Consider the following 17,888-nt stretch of genomic DNA (forward strand, 5'->3'; position numbering starts at 1 on the left):
CTGCTGCTGGGTGGAGTACTGAAAGATTCAGCCTTCCATATGTCACAGCAGAATTATGAACTCACTTCAGGATTTGATTCAGTTTTGACAGCTAACCAAGGGCAGTTCTAGCTAGAGCCAGCATGATGGAGCCCAAGAGTTTAGCCTGAGTGAATATATGTTAACCGTTTTACACTGAATTCCCCATAGGAAAACTGAAGTGCAAACTCAGAAGTTAACAGTAGGTTTGATCTGTGAAGCAGTCTTTCATTCAAGCCTTCTTTTCGTAATCAAGAGAGCAGGAATCAATAGCAATGCTTCTTGAAACATATGGCAAAGTCTGCTGCTTTATTGATTTAGTGCAACAGAAATGTTCAGCATATCACAGCAGAGTGAGATGAGATAATAATTTTGTGGGTCCCGTATGTCTCAAAAATGTTTTATAAACAACTTTTTAACTATAATCATTATTGTAATAGAGGAAAATCTGACAGCCACTTTGCTCATAGTGCACAAGAATGATTAATATTTATTAAAGAATAAATATTGGGTTGATTCATTTTGTTTGTCATTTGGGGTTTCACAGAGAAATGCCAGCTGGCTGCAGTACATTAGATAGGGCTTGTCCCTGATTTTTGTGACTACTCTGCCCTGGTGCAGGACCTAAACATGCTGAGCAGTGTGTTTAGATAATCTTTATGCCAGCCAAATTGTCTTATTCCATTCATTTGAAGGAGGTCACCAACCAGGATTAAAAATTTACAGTAAGTGTAAGTAATCGTTTCTTTTCTCCCTCATGCTCTACTTAAAGTTAGTGGAATTAATTTCTATTACTTAAACATCTTTAAGTTAATGTATAATTTTAAAATAATTGAAATGTGTTTCATTTCTTTTCAGATGTCTTTAATTATCCGCCTCTCATCATGCTAACTCAACTGGGTGATCAGTTTAAAGACTTACCCAAAAGATGGTACCTATAAACACTGGCATTTTCACAGTACTACAGAAAAGTACCTTCCTAGTTTAAGTGCTGACATGAAGACCACCAATTCTTTAGATGCTGCTAAGCAATAGCTGAAATAATTGACTGGAGAATAATGAGCCAAGTGTTTCAAACCATTTCTGGAAAATGCCATACAGCCGCAGCTAATGCAACAATGTGGCTCAGACATTCAGCAAACTGAATTAAACTACCTGTCCCATCCAAAAGGTCGATGTCATTAAGAATAGTACTTTAATGGGGGAATAAAAGGCCTGGCACCTGCAGCTGAGCTTTCATATTTTGCAGCAGTGGCATTGCAAAATAGTATTGTCTCAATCCTGGGAGTAATTTATGCTTCACATTCTTAGCAGAAATCTTGAAACTGTAAGTGGACATTGTTGGTATAGACAGTCAACGTCTTTTCTTAGGGTGGCAATGGCAAATACCAGATCACATCCATTTAAAGTGAGTGGAGAAAAATTCAGGGGAGCTATCAGAGAAAGATTTCTTATAAGGAGAGTGGTCATGCCCCGAAACCAGAATGGTGGTAGAGGCTAGTACAATAAGGACATTTATGACACTCTTAGATAAGCATGTGGATGTAAGCAAAATGGAGTTTTATGGTCAGTGTACGAGGGAAGTGTTAGATTGATCATGGAGTACGTTTACAAAGGTGACAAAACATTATGGACCAAAAACCGTTCTGCGTTCTTTGTTCTAATGAAATTACAGATAAGATTTAGAAGTCTTATTCACACAAAAAGTCTTTTTCATATAAACAAGTAGCATACTGTAAATGCTTTAATCTGATAGCAGCAATGCTATGTCAAAAGGATTTAACAGAAATCCTGCAGAAATTAACAATTTTATAATAAGCATCTCAATCACAAAATTTAGAGTGTCATTAAAAATTATAATAATCTACAAACAGCTTTTTTTTTATTTCCAATGCTAATTGATTATCTCTGGGTGTTTATGTAGTTCATTCAACAGGACCTTGCTTTCATCTGCTGGGCATAACCTTAGCTATCTCATTCCAGATATAAAATGATTTTGACCCTGCTCGTGATCTCACCACTTTAGATGTGTCTAGTTTCCTCCTCCTGGCCAGATCAGTGATGTTCACTCCATTGTAATTTATAGTCTCCATGCAACCTTTGAAATTTTTTCCATTGAAGCTTGGCTTTCCGGAAAATGGCATTCCCCCGAAACTGAGCTTGAAGGATAAACAAAATGATTTTATATTTCATACGTGTGCAGAAAGTTTTACATATTAAACTGCAAATCTTACAGCATATTATCATGACAAAAATAGATTATGACAGGCTAAATGTTTCCTGGTACTAAATTAGTAAGAATTATTCAAACTTATTTATTATTCTTCATAATCACCTCTGGCCAGTTCATAAAAATTCTTGGTTATGCTTCATCGACTTACAATGAGGATGATTTTCTAATCAAACATTTGGCAGGAATTATGCCCCTCACTGACAGCAACTACAGCAAATTCCGAGAGACTAGTCCAAACCCTTTTATAGATGCCAAAAAAACGGGAAAACACTTCATTATTTGGCAGCATTATTTAAGTTTGACAATTTTGTGCAGTCTCATATCATCAAAATCAACTACTATTAATATAATTGGCCTGGAATTTGCCATCAGCATTCAGCCACCCTGTGCTGTCCACTGAGCAGCAGAATCAGAATCAGATTCAGATTAAATATCATTGGCATATATCTTGAAATCAGTCTTTTTTTGTGGCAGTAGTACATTTCAATACATAATAACAAAGAAAACTTGTAAATTACAATAGTAAGCATATATAACAATTAAATTATATAAGGAGTGCAAAAAGAGAGCAAAGAAAAGAAAAAAAATACTGAGGCAGAGTACGTGGGTTGGTTTATTGTCCATTCAGAAATCTGATGGGAGAAGGGAAGAAGTTCTTCCTGAAACATTGAGTGTGTGGCTTCAGGCTCCTGTACATCCTGCTAGATGGCAGCAATCAGAAGAGGGCAGGTCCTGGATGTTGGACTCCTTAATGACGGATACCACCTTTCTGAGATCACCGTTTGAAGGTGTCATCGATGCTGGGGAGGCTAGTGTCCATGATGGAGCTGGCTGAGTTCACAACTTTCTGCAGCTTTTTCAGATCCTGTGTACTGATGTCTTCATACCAGACAGTGATGCAACCAGTTAAAATGCTCTCCAAGGTACATCTGTAGAAATTTGCAAAAGTCTCTCTGACATAGCAAGGCTCCTCAAACTCCTAATGAAATATCGCCGCTGTTGAGTAATTCCATCAATATATCGGGCCCCAGGATTGATCTTCAGAAATGCTGACATCCAGGAATTTGAAACTGCTCACTCTTTCCGCTGCTATTACCTTGATAAGGACGTGCGCGCTCCCTCAAATTCCTCTTTCTGAAGTGCACAGTCAGCTCCTTGGTCTTACTGACCTCGTGTGCAAGTTTGTTGACGCAACACCATTCCTGTATACCTCCTCATCACCATCCAAATTTCTGCCAACAATGGTTGCCACATTTGCAAATTTATAGATTGGAACTTGAGCTATGCCTAACCACACAGTAGTGGGTGTAGAGAGAGTACAGCAGTGGGCCAAGCACACATCCTTGAGGTGCGCCAGTGTTGACTGTCAGTGAGGAAGAGATGTTATTTCTGATCCACACTGACTGTGGTCTTCCTGTGAAGAAGTCAAGGATCCAGTTGCAGAGGGTGGTATAGAGGCCCAGGTTTTGAACTTGGTATGATTGTGTTGAACCCTGATCTGCAATCAATAAATGGCAGCCTGATGCCTGATGCCTCATGCAGGTATTGCTACTGTCCAGGAGATGCAAGGCTGATTGGAGAGCCAGTGAGAAGTGAAGTTCCAACTTATCTGATACTCAAAATATTTGATTTAAAAATATTCAGAAACCTTTTATAATTATCAAGCATTTCTAAAATGATTTTTAAAAAACTCAGTGAAGATTCTGAAAACGCTAAACTACTTAGCTCAGACGTATTGACCACACACAGATAATTACAAAAAATGAGCAACTATTTGCCTTGGACATTTAAAGATAACCTTCCACTAAAGTCAACAGGGAAGTATTCCCTGAATCAGATCTAAACTGTGTTAGACTAATCTCATGAATTTCTCACCGTAAGCAGTGGGAAATTAACAAAGATCCAGGACCACTGAGATGTCTATTAACAGAGTACATTTGTGCACCACAACCTGCAACTTAATATTTACATGAATATCCCAAAGTTGTTCAGTTATACACAAGCAATTATCATCAGTTCCACAGGTAATTGCTGACATTTCCCAGCAAAATCTGGGCCATTAAAATCATTGAGTTTTACGTGTTGGTGTGAACCAATGCAGCGTAATTTAAAGGCCAATGGCATTTTGCACATGAATACAGTTGGTGTATCTAATGCACTAAAACTAGCATCTATAATGAGCTCCTCATTCTGTAGCATTCTCTTTCAGTTTCATTCAATTGTCAGGATAATGAAAACCTAGAAACCAGCAAAGTTAGTTTACTGGCAAGTAAAACAGCAGCCATAGACACAAAATGTTGGTAATAATGACTTTGCATGCAAATATACCAGACTGCTGAGATCATATTGCAAGTTATACTATTTGTAAAAAAAACTTTAAATATGTATCTTCTCTCTGCAATTTGATTTGCACATTCATTTAGAAAACAGTATCTGAGAACAGTTAATGAACTAACCTGTGAACTAATTCTCCAGTGGTGAGATCAACCTCACAATACTAAAAAGTGTACAATGATTGACACCCCTCCCCACAGATCCCTCTCAACTCAGGAACTACTAAGACCATGAGGAGTTCTGCACAGTGAAGGACTTTCCCCACTAATCCACTGGAAGATAATAATTCTCCTGTTCCTCTGTCCAAAGGTGGACTCTCTTCTAGTACCACAGCCCATATGATCTATTATCTCCTAAACAGTGATTTGACTTGTAATACAGATTAAATACAATAAGTCTTGGTCTTTTGTTCAATCGTTTGCCATCACCAAATGAATTAAAGACCTACTCTCTGCAACCACCTGACTAAGGAGAAAATCAATGCCAATTTGCAAAGGGTGAAACACATTCCACCCAAATGTTACTCAATGTCATTCAATCAAATTTCCATTTTGAAAATCTTAAATGAAAACTCATTCTGTTAGAAATGTTTAAAAATTTAGTCAGCATTTATGTACATATGTTGAGAATTTATGTCCAATGTGTTAATCTCTCTTTTTCTTTCAAAGACTGGATTGAATGCACCCCAATTTCTTTTTATTCAAGAACCTGTGATTTCTTACCTCATAATCAAGATCCAAATGGTCAAATTCTCCATTGGTCCGGAAATGCAGGGTCTCCCGGTCCAGTGTAAAGTTGATATTGCGACCATACCGCTCAATAATGACAGAGTGCCAGTGATAGTCATCTAAGAGGCTGCCAGTTGTCACAGACGTGTCACCGTTGATAGAGCTGTGCTGATTACTACCTGGAGTTAAAAAGAGAAACTTGTCAGCTGCAGTTCTTCCACTAAAATGGAAAATTAAAGGATCACATAGATAAAATTATTCAATTGGAAGCTGCAATCATGGTATTGAGAACCAAAAGTATATCATCAGGTATTATGATGTAGACAATGGCAGAAATCAAAATCCAGTAGTACAAACCTCTGACTGTTAATTATGGCACACAAATCTGATATGTTTCAATAAAAGAGCAATCTTTCCTACTGACAAACGTATTAGCAAGAAGATTGTTTGCATTAATACTCAAGAGTTGGGTATTGATTGCCCTTTAATACTGATGAGGGAGACATGTTGCTGTATCAAAGGACAGTGGCCTTTCACACACCAGAAAGTTCCTTCAGTAAAATGCCTGGAATCGGTACACTATTCAACTCAGTGTACTTGTTCTTGCTTCTTAGTAACTGACACCATCTGATCAGTGCGTACTGTTGAGATAAGATGGTAAACTAATTTTATGTTGCTCCCCCCGCCACCCGTCATTTACATACATAGGGAGGAACTCACTGTCACCTTCTCTAGTTCATATCTTCAAGGAGAATGTAACCACACATTGTAAATTTAGAAGAGGGTGTAAAATTTAAGCTGGAAAATGAATCTGGGAAGTGTAAAAAAGCTCTCTGAAATGGGGAATAGCGAAAAAGAAAGGTTTGTGAACCTTTACATAAAATGCTGGAGGAACTCAGCAGGTCAGGTAGCATTCATGGAAATGAATCAACAGTCAACATTTCGGGCCAGGATCCTTCTTCAGGACTGGAAAGGAAGGCGGAAAGATGCCAGAATAATAAGGTGGAGGGAGGGGAAAGAGGAGAGCTAGAAGGTGATAGATGAAGCCAGATGGGTGGGAAAGGTAAAGGGCTGGAAAAGAAGGAAGGAAGGAGAGTGGACTGTGGGATTTTGCGAATAAAACATACGAGTATTGTTTTGTGCGCCTTTTACTTCCATTATGGGCAGAACAAAAAGCAGTTGCCTTACACTGACATTATTTCATCAGACACCACCACTTAAAGTGAACACAATTCAATGATATTGTGTGTGAATTATGTCTATTATGAACAATATGTATCATCTGTCACCCATTACATCACCCTACAGGACCACAGGAGAAAGGGAAGAAGGGGGGGTCTTTTAAGAGACTCTTAGATAAGTACATGGAGCTTAGAAAAATAGAGGGCTATGTGGTAGAATAATTTTAGGCAACTTCAAGAGTAGGTTACATGATCAGCACAACATCGTGGGCCAAAGAGCCTGTAACTTGCTGTAGATTTCTCTGATTCTATGATTCGATGAGGGGCACTAGGGGGAGGTGGTAGGCAGCTGAGAAGAGGTAAGCATTCAGAGTGGGGAATAAAAGAAGTGGAAGTGGGTGGGATTTTTATTTTATCGAAGGGAGAAATCGATGTTCATGCCATCAGATTGGCAGCTGCCCAAATGGAATATAAGAGTGGCCTCATCATGGCACAAGAGGAGGCCATGAACCAACATGACAGAATGAGAATGGGAATAGGAATTAAAATGGTTGGCCACCGGGAAATCCATTTTTTGGCAGATGGAGTGGAGGTACTCGGCAAAGCGATCTCCAAATTTATGACAGATCTCACCAACATAGAGAGGCTGCTTCAGGAGCACCGTGTACAATGGATGACCCCAACAGATTTGTAAGTAAAGTATTGCCCCACCTGGAGGGACTGTTTGGTGCCCTGAATAGGAGGAAGTGAATGGGTAGGTGTAGCACTTTGCCCATTTGCAGGAAAGAGTGCGGGGAGCGAGATTAACGGGGGGAGATGAATTGACATGGGTATCACGGAGGGAGTGATCTGTGAGGTAAAGACGTGTTTGATGGAAGGATCCCTTTGGAGATGTGTAATTTGCAGAGAATGATGTGTTGGATGTGGAAACTCATGAAATGGTAGATAAAGGACAAGAGAAACTCTATCCCTGTTAAGGTGGTGGGAGAATGAGGTGAGCGCTGATGTCTCGGAAATGGGCTGGGAAGAGGGGTGGGAATGGGCGATTAATGTACCAGGCTTTTGAAGTTTTAGAAGCAATAGAGAACATACATAGAACATAGAACATAGAATAGTACAGTACAGGCTCTTCAGCCCACAATGTTGTGCCGACCCTCAAACCCTGCCTCCCATATAAGCCCCCACCTTAAATTCCTCCATATACCTGTCTAGTAGTCTCTTAAACTTCACTAGTGTATCTGCATCCACCACTGACTCAGGCAGTGCATTCCACGCACCAACCACTCTCTGAGTAAAAAACTTTCCTCTAATATCCCCCTTGAACTTCCCACCCCTTAACTTAAAGCCATGTCCTCTTGTATTGAGCAGTGGTGCCCTGGGGAAGAGGTGCTGACTATCCACTCTATCTATTCCTCCTATTATCTTGTACACTTCTATCATGTCTCCTCTCATCCTCCTTCTTTCCAAAGTGTAAACCCCTAGCTCCCTTAATCTCTGGTCATAATGCATACTCTCTAAACCAGGCAGCATCCTGGTAGATCTCCTCTGTACCCTTTCCAATGCTTCCACATCCTTCCTATAGTGAGGCGACCAGAAATGGACATAGTACTGCAAATGTGGCCTAACCAAAGTTTTATAGAGCTGCATCATTACAACGTGACTCTTAAACTCTATCCCTCGACTTATAAAAGCTAACACCCCACAAGCTTTCTTAACTACCCTATCCACCGGTGAGGCAACTTTCAGGGATCTGTGGACATGTACCCCGAGATCCCTCTGCTCCTCCACACTACCAAGTATCCTGCCATTTACTTTGTACTCTGCCTTGCAGTTTGTCCTTCCAAAGTGTACCACCTCACACTTCTCCGGGTTGAACTCCATCTGCCACTTCTCAGCCCACTTCTGCATCCTATCAATGTCTCTCTGCAATCTTTGACAATGCTCAACACTATCTGCAACACCACCAACCTTTATGTCATCTGCAAACTTGCCAACCCACCCGTCTACCCCCACATCCAGGTCGTTAATAAAAATTACGAAAAGTAGAGCTCCCAGAAAAGATCCCTGTGGGACACCAGTAGTCACAATCCTCCAATCTGAATGTACTCCCTCCACCACGACCCTCTGCCTTCTGCAGGCAAGCCAATTCTGAATCCACCTGGCCAAACTTCCCTAGATCCCATGCCTTCTGACTTTCTGAATAAGCCTACTGTGTGGAACCTTGTCAAATGCCTTACCAAAATCCATATAGATCACATCCACTGCACTACCCTCATCTATATGCCTGGTCACCTCCTCAAAGAACTCTATCAGTCTTGTTAGACATGATCTGCCCTTCACGAAGCCATGCTGACTGTCCCTGATCAGACCATGATTCTCTAAATGCCCAGAGATCCTATCTCTAAGAATCTTTTCCAACAGCTTTCCCACCACAGACGTAAGGCTCACTGGTCTATAATTACCCGGACTATCCCTACTACCTTTTTTGAACAAAGGGACAACATTCACCTCCCTCCAATCCTCCGGTACCATTCCCGTAGACAACGAGAACATAAAGATCCTAGCCAGAGGCTCAGCAATCTCTTCCCTCGCCTCGTGGAGCAGCCTGCGGAATATTCCATCAGGCCCCGGGGACTTATCCATCCTAATGTATTTTAACAACTCCAACACCTCCTCTCCCTTAATATCAACATGGTCCAGAACATCAACCTCACTCATATTGTCCTCACCATCATCAAGTTCCCTCTCATTGGTGAATACCGAAGAGAAGTATTCATTGAGGACCTTGCTCACTTCCACAGCCTCCAGGCACATCTTCCCACCTTTATCTCTAATTGGTCCTACCTTCACTCCTGTCATCCTTTTGTTCTTCACATAATTGAAGAATGCCTTGGGGTTTTCCTTTACCCTACTCACCAAGGCCTTCTCATGCCCCCTTCTTGCTCTTGTCAGCCCCTTCTTAAGCTCCTTTCTTGCTTCCCTATATTCCTCAATAGACCCATCTGATCCTTGCTTCCTAAACCTCATGTATGCTGCCTTCTTCCCCCGACTAGATTTTCCACCTTACTTGTCACCCATGGTTCCTTCACCCTACCATTCTTTATCTTCCTCACCGGGACAAATTAATCCCTGTCATCCTGCAAGAGATCTCTAAACATCGAACACATGTCCATAGTACATTTCCCTGCAAAAACATCATCCCAATTCACACCCGCAAGTTCGAGCTTTATAGCCTCATAATTTGCCCTTCCCCAATTAAAAATTTTCCTGACCTCTCTGATTCTATCCTTTTCCATGATAATGCTAAAGGCCAGGGAGCAGTGGTCACTGTCCCCCAGATGCTCACACACTGAGAGATCTGTGACCTGACCCGGTTCATTACCTAGTACTAGATCTAGTATGGCATTCCCCCTAGTCGGCCTGCCCACATACTGTGACAGGAATCTGTCCTGGACACACTTAACAAACTCTGCCCTGTCTAAACCCTTGGAACTAATCAGGTGCCAAATCAATATTAGGGAAGTTAAAGTCACCCATGATAACAGCCCTGTTATTTTTGCACCTTTCCAAAATCTGCCTCCCAATCTGCTCCTCTGTATCTTTGCTGCTACCAGGAGGCCTATAGAATACCCCCAATAGAGTAACTGCTCCCTTCCTGTTCCTGACTTCCACCCATACTGACTCAAAAGAGGATCCTGCTACATTACCCACCCTTTCTGTAGTTGTAATAATATCCCTGACCAGTAATGCCACCCCTCCTCCCCTTCCCCTCACCTCTCTATCCCTTTTAAAGCACTGAAATCCAGGAATATTGAGAATCCATTCCTGCCCTGGTGCCAACCAAGTCTCTGTAATGGCCACTGCAACATAATTCCATGTATGCATTCAAGCTTTCAGTTCATCAGCTTTGTTCCTGTGTATCCAGCCTCTCAGTTCATCACCTTTGTTCCTGAGAAGGGAGTAAATGATGGGGCTGGGTAGTTGCACTGTTAATCAGGGGCAATATCACAGCTGCAGTCAGGGGAGACATAATGGAGGGGTCAGACACTGTTCCATTTGGGTGGAACTCAGGAATGGGAAGGTGCAATTACACTGATAGGATTGTACTACAGACCCCTCAGTAGCCACCAGAACATTGAGGAACAGATGTGTGCAATCAGATTAAGGAAATACGTAAAAATAATAGGGTTGCTGTCCGTGGGGGACTTCAACTTCCTTAATATAAACAGGGACCTTTTCAGTCTAAGGGTTTTGGATGAGTCAGAATTTGCTAAGTGTTCTTAAATCAATATATGGACCGTCTAATGAGAGGAGGGGCTGTACTGGACCTGGTGTTGTGTAATGTGCCTAGTCAGGTGACTGACCTTTCAGTGGGTGAGCAGTTAGGGAACAGTGACCACAACTCCTTAATTTTCAGGATAGCTGTAGATATATATATATATATATATATATATATACATACAGATATAGGATCCTGACCCGGATCTGGGCCGTACCCTCCAAGTATCCGGACCTGCCTCTCGGTTTTTTTGCACTGCCTTACTTTCCATTTTTCTATTTTCTATTTATGATTTATAATTTAAATTTTTAATATTTACTAATTTTTACTATTTTTAATATTCTTAATATTTAATATTTGTAATCCAGGGAGCAGGAAGCGCAGAATCAAATATCACTGTGATGATTGTACATTCTAGTATCAATTGTTTGGCGACAATGAAGTATAAAGTATAAAGTAAAGATAAGGCTAGGCCTGGTCCTTGCAGGAGAGCTTTAAATTGGAGTGGGGCAAATTATGAGGGCATTTGGCAGGAACTAAGAAAAGATGATAGGGAACACCTTTTGTTCTGACAAATCCACATCAGACATGTTCATGGTGCTTAGAGATCAATTGCACAGATTACAGGAAAGGTATGTTCCTCTCAGAAGGAGGGACAGAGATGGAAAGATAAGAGAACCTTGGATGTCCAGAGAGGTGATGAATTTAGTCAAGAAGAAAAAGGAAAAGTATGTAAAGCTTCAGGAGTTAGGATCAAACAAAGCACATGGGGAGTATAAAGAAGCCAGAAAAGAACTAAAGAAGGGAATTAGAAAAGCCAGGAGGGGTCATGAAAAGTCCTTGACAAGTAGGATTAAGGTGAATCCCAATACATACATTAAAAGCAAGAGGATAACTCGTCACAGGGTAGGACCACTCAAGAATAAAAGGGGAACATTTACTTGGATGCTGAGTACGTGAGTGAGCTTCTTAATGAGTACTTTGTTTCAGTATTTACCAGGGAAAAGGACATGGTTGACCAGGAGATCAGTGTTGAGTGTATAAATATGTGAGGACATTTAGAGGTCAAGTGTTGGACCTCCTACTGTGTATTAAGGTGGTTAAGTCCCCAGAGCCTGATGGGATTTATCCCAAGTTATTGAAGGAGGCAAGAGATAGATTGCTGGGGCCATGGCCAGAATCTTCATGTCCTCTCCAGGCACAGATGCGGTCCCGGAGGACTGGTGAATGGCTAAAGTTGTACTTCTGCTTAAGAGAGAACAAGAGAAAATCATGGGTCTCACATCAGTTGTGGGGAAATTGCTGGAAAAATTCTTAGGGACACGATATATGAGCATTTGGAAACCCATGGCCTAATTAGGCAGAAGCAGTATGGCTTTGTGTGGGCCAGGCTGTGTCTTACTGACTTGATTTAGTTTTTTGACGAGGTGACAAGTGAAATTGTTGAGGGTAGGGCACTGGATGTTGTCTACATAGACATTATTAAGGCGTTTGACAAAGTCCCTCATGGGGGCTAATCGAGAAGATTAAGATGCATGGGGTCCATGGTGGATTGACTGTTTGGATTCGGAACTGGTTTGCACATAAAAGACAGAGGGTAATGGCTGAAGCAACTTATTCAAGCAGGAGGTCTGTAATTAGCTGTGTCCCACAGGGATCTGTGATGGGACCTCTTGTTTGTGATATTTAAGTTTGCGGATGATACCAAGATTGGAGGAGCTGTGGACAGGGTAGAAGACTGGCAAAGAATACAACATGATACAGATTGGTTGCTTTTAAAGACAGAGAAATGGCAGATGGAGTTTAACCCCCATAAATGTGAGGTGCTGCACCTTGGTAGGGCAAATCAAGGAGACAGTACATTGTTAAGGGCAAGATCCCTAACAGTATTGCTGAGCAGAGAAATCTTGGGGTCCAAGTTCATAGCTGCTTGAAAGTGACTATACAGGTCCATAACATGTCTGAGTTCAAAAGTCAAGAGATTATGTTGCAACTTTAAGCCACATCTGGAGTATTGCATATAGTTCTGATAGCCCCACTATAGGAAGGATGTTGAGACTTTGACGAGAGTGCTGAAGAAGTTTACCAGGATCCTGCGTGGTTTAGAGGGTATGTGTTATCGTGAAAGTTTGGATAAATTTGGGTTGTTTTCTCTGGAGTGATGGAGGCCGAGTGGAGAGCCGTAGATAGAATAGACAAGGAGCATCTGTTTCCCAGGGTTGAAATGTCTAATACCAGAGGGCATGCAGTGAAGGTGAGAGGGGGTAGGTTCAAAGAGGACATGAGGGGTAAATTTTTTACTCAGAGTGTGGTGGATGCCTAGAATGCACTGTCTGGTATGGTGATAGAGGCAAATATATTAGAGGCTTTTAAGAGATGTTTAGATAGGCACATAGGTGGGAGGAAGATAGAGGGACATGAAAATTGTATAGGTAGGAGGGTTTAGTATTTGGGTGTTTTTGACTTGCTTTTTAGCTGGTTCAGCACACCATTGTGGGCCGAAGGGTCTGTTCCTGTGCTGTACAGTTCTATGTTCTATGAGTGTAGATCATTGCTGAACAAAAGGATCATGTCTGCAAGGTGGCTAATGATGTACTTCATGACATCTCTTGGTTACCCACCGAACAGTGAATGCAGACATGGTCCTGATGACACCCTGTTACTGACACAGGTGACTGCTTCCAGCTCTTGCTCTTGAGAGAAATAGGCAGAATTTTGAAACCTTTGAACCAGTTTCAGTAAGCTTGATGAACATGTTACTCTGAGGGGCGAGCACAACTGTTACGTTTTCCTAACCCACAGTATATCACCAACTGAAAATATTGACACAGGTTGATAAACATGGAGAAAGAAAACATTTCATACATCCTTGAAGCATGTTTTCATCTCTGGAAGGGAGTCAGGCTAAGAACGAAAATGCTATTGAAGTCTTAACAAAGGGAAATGTAGCTGAAGTACTTGATGGACTAAACAATATCAATAAAGAATAAGTACCAGAAAGGCTGGCTATACTTTCAGTGGATAAATTACTGGTCCAGATCGAATGCATCATGGGCTATTCAGGCAAGTAAAAGTGGAAGCTGCAGAGGAATACAATATTATCACCCAATCACACTGGGTGGAACAATAATTCCACTGACGACTAGAAGCAGGGGGGTAAATTTATCAGGGAAAGATAGATGGTCAACAGCTGCTGGAAGAAACACTGTAAAATCGTATGAAATCCTAAAGCTCAGTGCTGAAGATCTTCAAACACAAATCCATAGCTCATCACCTATCTCTGGGAAGGGGAGAATATTATGTGGGACCTCAAAGATGAAATCTTGATTAGAGTAACAACATTAAAATTCAACTTTCCATAGAAGTTGTATTTAGATGCATTTTTAATGATTGCAAGATCATGCTGAATATTAAGAACTCAAGGTCCTGCGGGTTTACCCCATCAGCGAGTTGCTCACTGGTGGAGAAAATGAAGGAGGTGCACAACGCGCTGCTGCCTGAACTAAAGAAGGCTTACAGTCTAATGGCAAGTGACTGTCTTGGTCACTTTTCTTATGATCACAAGACCCTTTTGGACATGGTAATATGGAATGCCTCAAACTCGATTTACTGATTTATTGGCGGTGAGCAGAGGCTGATGGCAGGACAGCTGAAAGGCCTCGGTTGTAGTGTCACTTGTTTACAGCCACCAGGAGAGAGGCATAGCTGGCGTGCTCCCCCAGGGGCAGTATGGCACAGCATCCAGGCTGGACTCAGTGTTGCCTCATCCCTGGCGGGTGACAAGCTGTATTGTGGTTGATTACAGATTTTGGCTGTATTTGGTTGGACTCAGGGCCTCAAGCATGGTGTTTTTTGTTTAGAGCCACCAAGGAGAGAGACATTGGAGTCAGTGCACTCCACCTGGGTTGGCGCAGAGTTCGGGCTGGAGTTTGTGCCTCACCCCACTTCTACCCCGTGTTCAAACAGCAGAATAATGGATTCACAGATTTTACTGATATCCTATATCTGCTTACTCTTTTGTATGTTCATGGATGAGGCCTCAAACTCTGGTGTTGCCTGTTTACAGCTACCAGGGAGGGGTGTCAGGGCTGGTGCCACCAGGGGGCAGTGTGATGTGGCATCCACGCTGGAGTCAGTTTTGCCTCCCCAGTTCCCCACCACCCCCCAGTGTTCGCTCAGCATTAGACTAGCTCTGTAGTGGTCATCTGTGATCTTGGCAGCATTGAATGGCTTGAGTTTGGTCTCTCATACTGAGCGACTGTACCTTTCTATCTTATACATGCTATGTGTGCTTTGTGTTGTGTGTGACAGTTGGCACTATGTTTTGTACATGCTATGTGTGACAGTTGGCACTGTGTTTTGTACCTTGACCCCACAGTAATGCTATCTCGTTTGGCTGTATTCAAGTGGGATGAGTTCTATACTCAACCTCTGATTGACAAAAGTCCTCGACCAAGCTGCACTCACTGCCTCATGTTGCCCTCTGACAATGGTGAGTACATGGAAAATGTGGGCCAATTGGCACAACTCAAGTCACACCTCAGTAAACACAGGCACTGACGATGAAATCCACCATCACTTTCAATGCATCGGCACAGCAGTTGGTCAAATGGCAGAAAGGGGATTTGTAGCTCGTTGCCTCAGACTTGGCACAAAACATGATCTATATGCCCTTCTATATATTCTTAAGGTGACATCATCCTATAGCAGGTCTTAGAAAAAATACAATGAATGCAGTCTTGGCAAAATCTTTTAGATTTACTGAAAGGATAAGGAAGTCGACATCAGCAAGCTCTCCCATCCAACATTCCCAGAAATGAACCCACACTTAAACACTGTTGGCTTCACTGAGCAGATTGTTCAGCCTATGAGTTTCCTGTATGCACAAGATGTCCGGTTTTAAGTTTGCCAGGATTTCTGCTTGACTGTGGCTGAAGCCTTCAATGTTGTGGCTAACGATTTTCATGATTTCCAGTGGGCCGAGGGTTTATCCTTTTACCACCCACTGGATTACTTGGTCTGAGATCCGAAGACACAATACAACAAAAATTGAAAAAGGTAAACAGAACTTGGATCCACGGCACCCACTACACCATCATGTGCCAGTTTCCAACCCCCTAAAATCGAGGAAAAGCCCTGCTACAATGGAGGAATTACCACACGGAACATCCCCCCAAACATACAGGATTGAACTCCGGCAACAAACAGAAGCCAGAACCCCACCAAACAATACAGTGCAAGACCCCACAGAAATGTTACCAGACGGGGCACTGCTTGACAGACAGAAGTGGGGCACTCTCAACAGGGCGAGAGCAGGAGTTTGTAGGACGGGAGACAATATGGTGAAGTGGGGTTTAAAGACCAGTGAATCCTGTGAGTGTGGCGAAAGGCTGCAGAACATTGAACACGTTCTACGCAACTGCCCACTCTCACCTGATTTAGCTGACACTGACCTGCTCGACATCAACCAAACAACACTAGAGTAGCTGGCTGTCTGTTGTGACAAGCTGTGATAATGACTGAGCAGGTTGCATGGCTCTCATAACCAGCACTGCACTCTTGAAACTGAGATTCCACTCTGAACTCTCTCACGGGAAGAGGTTGCTGAGTGGACAGATGGACTCAAAAAAATGCAACATCCCTACTGACTCCTGATAATCTCTGGCCCATCACTATTCAGAATGGAGAACGAGCATCCAGGCTGAGATTGAGAACTTTAAGTCCATGCCTCAGAAATATACAGAGGTCCTGTGTAAAACACTGGAAGAAACGGACACCTCACCAACTACCCATCTGCCTCACCAGCCAGCAGCAATTTCCACATCAGCCTCATTAGCCTCTAACAAACTATAAAAACAGTCCTGTATGGAGCCATACAACACAGAACAGTCACTTTGACCCTCTGATCCATGAATCTCCCTCTTGCAGTAATCAGTAATCCCATCTTATTGTTCCTATGTTCCCATCAAACCCCCAAAGATTCTACCACTAAGAACAATTTACAGCGGCTGGTTAACCTACCAACTAAATGCCTTTTGGAGGTTGAATAACCTGGAGCAGCCAGAGAAAACCTATATTGACACAGGTTCAAACTTCATACAGACACCATCGGTGAACCTGGGTCTTTGGAATTATGAGGTAGCAACTCTCTAACTTTGCCCCTGAGAAAGTAATGCTCAGACTCAAGGAACAACCTGAAGTGGTACTGTGAGGATTGGAGAACACCATATATTATCAAGTAGGCACCACAGCCAAGTAAGCATATCAGTGCCCTACTTCTTCAATTTCCCCCATTGACCCTCACCAATTTTTATCGATGCACCATAGAAAGTGTCCTATTTGAATGCATTGCAACTTAATATGGTAGCTGTTATGCACAAGACCATAAGAAATTGCAGTAGTGTTGTGGACATCGTGTAAACTTGCTTTCCCTCAATGAACTTCTCACTGCTTCAGTGAAGAATCCTGCATAATCAAAGGCTCCTCCACTCCAGACAGTCTCCCACCTTCCCTCTAACATTGGGTCGCAGATACAAAAGAATGGAGGCACTTATCACCAGGCTCAAGAACAACTTCTATCCTGCTTTTATTAAGACTATTGAAGAACCTCTTCAAAAATAAAATGGACTCCTAAATTCACAATCTGCCTTGCACCCTATTGTCTGCCTGCTCTGCACTTTCTGTGAACAGGTTACACTATATTCTGCATTCCATCTTTGATTTCACTTGCACCACCTCAATGGAAAGATGTTAACTGAACTGTATGGATCAAAGTTTTTCACTATACCTCAGTACATGTGACAATAATAAACCAATTACACTTGTCGAAGAAAGGGCATAAATATTAACCACTTGTCCGCAGAGTTGAAGGAACTGTCATAAATGAGCTAGCAATTGCTTGTACAAAAATGGATTGAACAGGAAAAGTCTATATGGATTTATTAACTGAGTTTAACTGGCAAACATTTTAATGAAGTTCGTGTTTGAAATATAACTGATGTGCAATCATTTCTTAAAATTCCGCATCATTGTCTTATCAACGGGACTGTAATCCTATGAATAAATGGGTCTATTTGAACTTCTCAGCAAATAAATCATTCTATGTCTGGAAGTAA

The 17,888-nt window shown here is 41.9% G+C and overlaps 1 protein-coding gene across 2 annotated transcripts in view; it reads right to left on the minus strand.

Annotated features, from left to right (window-relative positions):
* Positions 1-17,888, minus strand: part of cntnap2a (contactin associated protein 2a) — a 1,898,214-nt gene that overhangs the window by 1,011,882 nt on the left and 868,444 nt on the right. For both annotated transcript variants that reach the window (XM_063044005.1, XM_063044006.1), the window contains exons 6-7: positions 5,308-5,492; positions 2,037-2,177 (exon numbers count right to left, since the gene is read on the minus strand). In XM_063044005.1, coding sequence (XP_062900075.1) covers positions 2,037-2,177; positions 5,308-5,492 — 326 coding nt within the window. The remainder of the gene's footprint in view (positions 1-2,036; positions 2,178-5,307; positions 5,493-17,888) is intronic.

The sequence above is a fragment of the Mobula hypostoma genome, chromosome 3 (assembly GCF_963921235.1).
Source record: "Mobula hypostoma chromosome 3, sMobHyp1.1, whole genome shotgun sequence".
NCBI classification, from domain to species: Eukaryota; Metazoa; Chordata; class Chondrichthyes; order Myliobatiformes; family Myliobatidae; genus Mobula; species Mobula hypostoma.